We start from the raw sequence: 7597 nt of genomic DNA, 5'->3' as shown, positions 1-7597 counted from the left end.
TAATACAAGTTATACTGCAGGGCACTACTGATGTGAGCACTAAGGGTCTAAGGCAACCACTGGTCAAGAATTACCATGATCCAAGTAGGACGTCCGAGATGAGAACAAATCATCACATGCACATCTGGTCTGTCAAGTGAAATTAAGATTCAAAAATTAAGATCGAGGAAACTCATCATAGCAAAGTTTGCTAACATTGTTTCTCGTCTGACTGTGTACTTGGTCACTCTCGAGTCTCGAATGCGACACACAAAATGTAAGTGTGACTAGTATGTTTCAAGTTCTCTATTAGTTATTTTCCTTTTTTTTATTTCATGTTTGTAAATATGTTCTCTGTATTTGGAAAACATTCAGGTGTTTAAAAAATGCACTCTAAATATATCAGGATTTCACAAAAAGATATTTGTGTATTAAAATAATCTTCATGAATTGGAAAAAAACATTTACACTGTATTTTTTGCAAATTTTAAAGTACTAAATTTTTAAAAAGTTGTTGGCAAAATTTAAAGATGTTATCGAATATTAAAATGGTTCACTTTTCTTATAAATTTTTGTGAATTGTACAATTTTCCAAATATACACAATTTTTTAAAAGGTAAACTTTTACAAATGTTCAAAAATGAAAACAAACAAAGGCCCAATCAAAAACTAGAGAAAACCAGAAAAAAGTCCAAACGAAAAAACCATCTGGTAAAGAAAGTTGGGCCACCGAAACTGAGAGAAATGGCCGTCCCTTAGCTAGCGCTTCCCTACACAATGCGTTGTATTGGGGCGCTCCGCTAGATGACTAATTAGAAGGTGCACCTTGCATAGGTCTCTCCCATCTTCTATTGTCGTGACAAGTGACACACTGCATGTGCGCCACTTATCACAACACGGGAGTTTTTGCGATATTTTAGATTCATTTTTTCAACTCGTTTTATCTCTTGAATCGTGCGTCCAAAAGACGAATTGTTTTCACTGTTGTGTTTCTTATATCAAGATCTTCGAAACTGGATCCCGTGTTGATAGGTTTGAACAACCTTTTTTATTTGAAAAAATGGAAATGAAAAAACACCAAAAAAGGAAAAAATATATCAGAAATCGGATAAAAACCAGAAATAGAAAATAACTAAGAACTAGAAAAAACAAAAAACAAAAAAATTTAAGGTCAAAAAGAAGGAAGCACAACTATGCTTTTCACTGTTTTCAAGCACATTTGTACTTTTCACTTTTCAGGACCTTCTGGAATCTTTTTTGCAAGTTTCTCAACTTGATTTGGATCCTTTTTTCTATTTTGTAATTTTTTTGTCCCTCCCATTTTTAAGAAAAAAATCATGAACTTCTGAAAATTTGTGAATTTTCTAAAAATTCATGATTTACACAAACTCGGGAATATTTATTTATTCTAAAATATTATATTTTTAAAAAAAATTATGAAAATTTTAAAATTTATGTACATATTTCAATTTATTATTTTTTCAAAAATCATAAACTTTTTTAAAACATGTGAATTTTGTAGAATTTGTAAATATATTTTAAAATACGTGACATTTTGTTAAAATACAGAAACATTTTTCTAAAATTTGTGAACTTTTGTTTGAAATGGTCGTCTCAAACCTTCATTCACGACAACTCATCTTATGGGCCAGTTCTTTTGCTAGCTTTTTTGGGCTACCAGAATAAGCTTCCCCCCCCCCCCCCCCCAAACTTATGCCAGACGCCCAACCATATTTTTCTTTTAGAAACCCACTAGTCAATCCTGAAAAAAAAAAAACCCACTAGTCAAATCTTAACTACTAGCGATATCACTAATTGAGGAGTACTCCTTCCAAAGATCACTTCCACCTCCCCGGAATGCGACAAGTGGCTGTTGCATGTACGCCACTTGTCACAATCAGGGAGTTTTTCCTTTTTTTCGTAGATTCGTTTATTCAAAACGTTTTATCTCTTAAACTGTGCATCCGAATCTCGAACCATTTTCACTGTTGGATTCCTCGCCTCGAGATTTACAAAACTAGATCCCGTGTTGATAGATTTGACAAACTTTTTTCATGAAAAGAAACCAAACAAAAAAACCACACCAGGAGCACGTGTTTCCCTTTCAAAAAGCCGTTTCCGAGAAGCATGGTAGTGCCTCTCGCGGATTTTTTCGTTTCAGATAGGCACGGTCGTGCCTCTCGTGGAAAAAAAGTGTCTCTCACGAAAGGGAAAAAAAGAAAACTCAACCATTAGGCTTCTCCAAATAAATTTTGGTTGGGCTTCAAAAATAAGCTGGACATCCTGCAAAACAACTGGCCCTAAAAGCTAAAGCCCATCCTGCAAACTAATTGTCCTATAGTGGGGCCTGTTCAGGACCGCATATTGACACCATATGATTCTCATCTTATCTCTCAAAAAAAAATTTGATTCCCATCTTCCCGTGCGCATGGGCGACGAGAGAAGGGGGCGAGGGAGCCGCCGGAGAAGGGGGCAAAGGGGACGCGCGGCAGTCCTCCCCCATGCTGCCGAAGCGCTTGGCAACGAAGGGCCATGGGCCGCGGAGCGGAGGGGATGCGCCGGTGGCGGCCACTTAGGTGAGATCCAATACGCCACCGCTGAAATCCGTTTAATCGTAAATTCATATTGTGTTCCTCCGCACATTGAAATTACTTGACTTCACTAAATACTCACACTGAGGGGAAGAAGCCTGGTAGGAATAATTACTTAAGTTGTGTTCATGTAAATGATAAGAAGATACTTGTTGTTGTGAAGGGTGTTTCCTTGAGCCAATTTATCTGGGCTTTTTATTTAGGTAAAAATTAGTAAGTTGACAATGCCGTCTTGACATGTTAAGCTTTTATATTTTAAGAAATACAACCAAGGAATGATTTATTCACCTTCTAGCACCAAGTAAACTCTTGTCTCTTGCATAATTACAGTTACAGGATGAACAGGAGATCAATTTGCTTGGTTTTTTTTAACCATGCAATGTTGTTCATTCTTCAATTATATGATCAGAAGTACTTTGTCTTTGGTCATACCGGCAAGCCATATGTGGGCCACCAATTATTACAACAACTAGCTTAGTTCATAAACAGTATCCATTTCCTCGTCGCACTGAGACTCTCAAGAAGAGGCTCTTATTTGCTCTCGGTGTTGTTTCACACATCTTTCCACATCAATATACCAACTGAATCTGAAATTGTGAAGTCTAGCAGTCTGCCACACAACACTCTTGTTCAATCTTCGGGATTGACTAAGCAGTGTTGCTTCATTAGTCTTCGCAGCGCTTCAAGTTCGACTGCAACCTCTACCATCCTTGGCCTCTGCTCACCTTTCAGCCTTAAGCATCGCAAGGCCAGCTGTGCCAGAGTTTTAACATGTCTAGCCCCAGCTTCCTCGTCTACCTGAGGATCTACAATTTCGGACAACCGGTTCTCATGGAATAGTATACTGAAATGCAATGCTAGGCTTCTCACCTCATCCATCTTACCGCCAAATATTGGTTTCTGCCTTGTCAATAGCTCGATAAGTACTACACCAAAGCTGTAGACGTCACTTCTCTCGGTCAGTTGGCTTGTCTGGAAGTACTCAGGGTCCATGTACCCTAGTGTCCCCTGCACTAAGGTCGTCACATGGGTCTGATTATGGGCCATTGGCCTCGAAGCACCAAAATCGGAGACCTTCGCGGTGAAGCACTCGTCGAGGAGTATGTTTGAGGACTTGACATCTCTGTGAATAATTGGCATCTCTGTAGCCATGTGCAAGTATGCAAGTGCTGTTGCAGTTTCCACTGCAATCCTTAGGCGTTCCTTCCACGGCATCGGGGCTGATGTGTTGTGGAGGTGGTGAAAAAGGGCCCCGTTGGTGATGAATTCATAAACCAACAATGGAACTTCTGACTCGAGACAACAGCCAACTAGCTGGACCACATTCTCGTGGTTCACTTGTGAGAGAATGACCATCTCATTAACAAATTGTTCCACCTGGCTCTGATCAACTCGCTGCGCCTTCTTGATCGCCACGACCATTTGATCAGATAGAACGCCTTTGTAGACCGTCCCAAATCCACCTCGGCCAGCTATGTTGTCATCACTGAATCTGTTGGTTGCCTTTTCAAGCTCGCTAGACGTGAATATCCTCAACGGCGCCCTCTGAGAAAACATTTGCTGCTTCAGGAGCATACCACCATTCTGCAAAAAGTATTTCTGTCTTATCTTCGCAAGCTTTCTCTTCGTGAAAAGCCAATGGGTCCAGAATCCGAGCATGAGGAGAACAAGCAGCAAAGGCAGGCCTCCACCTGAAAAAGACAGTAGGGACTTTGCTGAATAAGTGCCTGTTCATTCAGATTTAGCAGTTCATTTCAAAAGGGAGCAAATATAAGACCATGTGAAACTTGCCTGCGGCAATCAGTAGTGTTTTATCTCTACTGCACCCATTGCCCTGCTTCTTACCATCCCCCGTCATGCCCATCGGGCATGTACAGTTAAAACCACCAATTCTGTTGATGCACTTGTGCGTGCAGGGGTACTTATTTTTGTCTTTGCATTCATCAATATCTTGTAAAGAAAGGGAAATCATAATAAGGCATATGTCCTAAGTTAGTGGCAATCAAAATGTAAAGGTGTCATCTATTGCAAACATGAATTTCTCACCTTGGCATCCCAGATAAGGGTTCCCAGTGAAACCTGCAGAACAGTTGCAGCGGTACGCGGTGTTATTTGCCACGGTATAACAATCGGTGTTCTCCTTGCACATGTAGGTCTGAGGCGCACTACGCGCCTCTGAGCAGTTGCCGCCGGATATAGACCAGTCAAGTACCATTGGCAGGTTCGTCAGGTTTCTATCCAAGTGATCCCTGGAGAACACATAGGAACCTTGGTCCACGATGAACGCCTTGCTGCACCATGCGCTACTGCTTTTACTGATGTTCCCCAAAGATCCGGAGGACTGCAGGAGTTGGCTCCGTATGCTGGTAAACTCTAACTTCAGTACCTTGAGTTCCTCGGGCACTGAAGCTTGGCAGCAGCCCACCCCAGAGCATGTGCCACTGGTGATGCTTCCCTCAGAAGCGCAGAACGACACGCAGCCTCCCCTGTACCGACTCGTTACGTCCGGGCTTTGTATCATGGCCATGGAGTCACAGCCAACGACGGTGAACTTGTTAAGTGTGGGTGAGAAGGTGAAAGGCGTGCCCCGAAGGTCGATGAAGTTTGTGGTCACCGGGCCAGCGTTCTGCTGGCACTGGGTGTAGACGGTGTGACCGGTTACACGTACATAGCCCTGGAGCAGCGAGATGCCCAGGACCCTGTACTGCTTGCGACCGAGCGATATCATTGGCCCTGTTGAATCACATGATATGTCGAAGCCTGGATTCCTCGAGATGCTCGAGTTGCCAGGGATGTTGAAAGGGGATGGGATATCGATGGAGCTGCCGGGGCATTTTGTAGGGTTTGATTGGGAGAAACCGGTGCAGAACAATGAACACAGGCAGAGAAGGAGCAATTGCACGAGAAATATATGCGGAGTTGTGGCACAAGGATTACCTTGCGCCCCGAGTATCTTCATCCCGATCGAACGATCAATTTACGCAGGTAGGATAATTGCTTCAGGGTGCTAGTATCTGTGGGTTGCTGGCAAGTAGTGCTCTGTACTGCAAAGCAATTCTCCTCTGATATTCCAGGGAGAAAGATGATAAATAACCGTGCACTCGGTGCAGAGTTATAGATCTTTCCTCTTCACTGCGTCGGAAAATTGTGGTTCTGGTGCAGACTTTTCTTGCTTCCTTCAGTCAAATCCTTTTGCCGTGCCACTCGTGAAAGGAAAATGATTGCCCAAGTAAGACGTGCAGTTTCTACTGAAAACAGAGACCTGGAAGAGAAATTAAGTGCTCCAGAGACTTGGCCACATAAATCTTATTTGTGCTATATTCTTTTCAGCACTGAAGAAATTGACGTTGAATGGGTCAAGTCAAAGTCCATGAAAAGTTTTGGCTATGGTCTCAGCTACGTGCATGGAGCTTAAAGACATGGACTGCTTTCCACATTCTGTCTCCTTCAAGGCTGGTAATACTTGTACGTCAGTTAGGCCAGTCTAACAACTACAGTATATCGTTTGAAGGTACTACACGCATATCCTATCGCCACTGAACTTGAATTGCTTGGCCCAAAGAGGCAGAATGGCCTTGGCTTCGTTGCCAGTACTGGCGTCACTAGACAACCAAGATCTGCGTCGGTAACATGGCAGTTGTACCTGGTGAATGGTACTGAATATACAAAGAAGGTAACTTAAGACAGTGGGCAGTATATGGCGATGAGATGATTTTGCTTAAACTGATTCTCTGGTTCTAAAGTACTCTGTATAACAGCATTCGTTTGCTGCAGAACAAGTTGACTCTATCTAACGGAAGAAATTCAGGGGAAGAGACTGTGGTGTTGCAAAGCTAAGATTAGGAAAATGATTCGCAGGTAAGACATGTAGTGTCTACTCAAAGCAGAGACCCCGACGAAGACCCGGAGGAAAATGATTCGCAGGTAAAACACTATTTGTACCAAAATAGTGTTGGTTGCTGGCAAGCAGCACTCTGTACCGCAAAGCAGTTCTCTGATATTCCGGGGAGGAAGACGATGGATTTAATGTGCATTTGGTACAAATTTATAGGCCTTTCCTCTTCATCGCGTCGGAAAATAGTGTTGCTGGTGCAGAGTTTTCTTGTTTTCTTCAGTCAAATCCTTTGGCCATGCGAGTTGGGTAAGGAAAATGATTCGCAGGTAAGACATGCAGTGTCTACTCAAAGCAGAGACCCAGACGAGAAATTAAGTGCTCCAGAGACAAGTATTCTTTCCAGCACTAGAGAAGTTGACGTTTAATGCCTCAAGTCAAAGTCCATGAAAAGTTGTGTCTACTAGTCGTGAACCCGTGCATTCGCACGGGCATAGTTATAAATATGAATGTTTTAATATTATAGATATTGACATGAACCACACACATATATCTGCATATGAAGTGTAATTCTGTTTGGCCTGTTATCATTTACTGGCCTAATTGACTAAACATTTACGGCTCCAATTCTCAAAATGTTTTTATAAAAAAACAAAATAGTTAATATTAAACCTTGTCACCTAAAATCAATGATAATCTAAGGCTGAAAGCAAGTTTGATCCCTGCAAGAATAAGAAATATATTTTATCATACATTTATCCCTAATCGCTTTATTCATATTGAAGAAACGGTCCAAAGCCCAGATTTCGGCAAGCGGATTTATACTATCGGACTTTGTAAACCCGATAATGAAAAATAACTAAAATATTTCCTCAGGATGCATGTGAAATATTTGGCAATGTATCTGTGTGCATGATATGTGTTGATGTAAATAAACACGTAACTTGAAAAATAAAAATCCATGCCAACGCTACACTCAACTCTAGCTACACCATAGATCATATAATTATTAAGTAGGACAACAATCAACTTAGTCAACTTCCCAAGAGGTTATTTATCAAAAGCAGAACAACCAAACAACTTAATTGAGTCCCTTGTTATCAATTTTGCATTCCTTCAAAGACTACTAAGGTCCACCAGGTTTGCCTTATGACTTATTTTACATAGCAGCTTGCACCAATAGATTACTGATAAA

The 7597-nt window shown here is 41.5% G+C and overlaps 1 protein-coding gene and 1 long non-coding RNA gene across 2 annotated transcripts; one reads left to right on the top strand and one right to left on the bottom strand.

Moving 5' to 3' along the window:
* Positions 1–1810: 1810 nt before the first annotated feature.
* LOC120969862 (uncharacterized) lies at positions 1811–6992 on the top strand. Its single transcript, XR_006667335.2, has 2 exons — positions 1811–2555; positions 5901–6992. It is a non-coding gene; the product is annotated as an uncharacterized lncRNA (long non-coding RNA).
* LOC109783552 (wall-associated receptor kinase 17) lies at positions 2551–5888 on the bottom strand. Its single transcript, XM_020342151.4, has 3 exons — positions 4617–5888; positions 4362–4520; positions 2551–4261 (listed from the first exon to the last, which is right to left on the bottom strand). The coding sequence occupies exons 1-3, from the start codon at positions 5527–5529 to the stop codon at positions 3201–3203; spliced, it is 2133 nt and encodes a 710-aa protein (XP_020197740.1). The 5' UTR covers positions 5530–5888; the 3' UTR covers positions 2551–3200.
* Positions 6993–7597: the final 605 nt, after the last annotated feature.

Source organism: Aegilops tauschii, chromosome 7 (assembly GCF_002575655.3).
Source record: "Aegilops tauschii subsp. strangulata cultivar AL8/78 chromosome 7, Aet v6.0, whole genome shotgun sequence".
In the NCBI taxonomy this organism is placed as follows: Eukaryota; Viridiplantae; Streptophyta; class Magnoliopsida; order Poales; family Poaceae; genus Aegilops; species Aegilops tauschii.
Note: the sequence above shows the minus strand (reverse complement) of the source record. Positions and strands in the feature narration are given on the sequence as shown.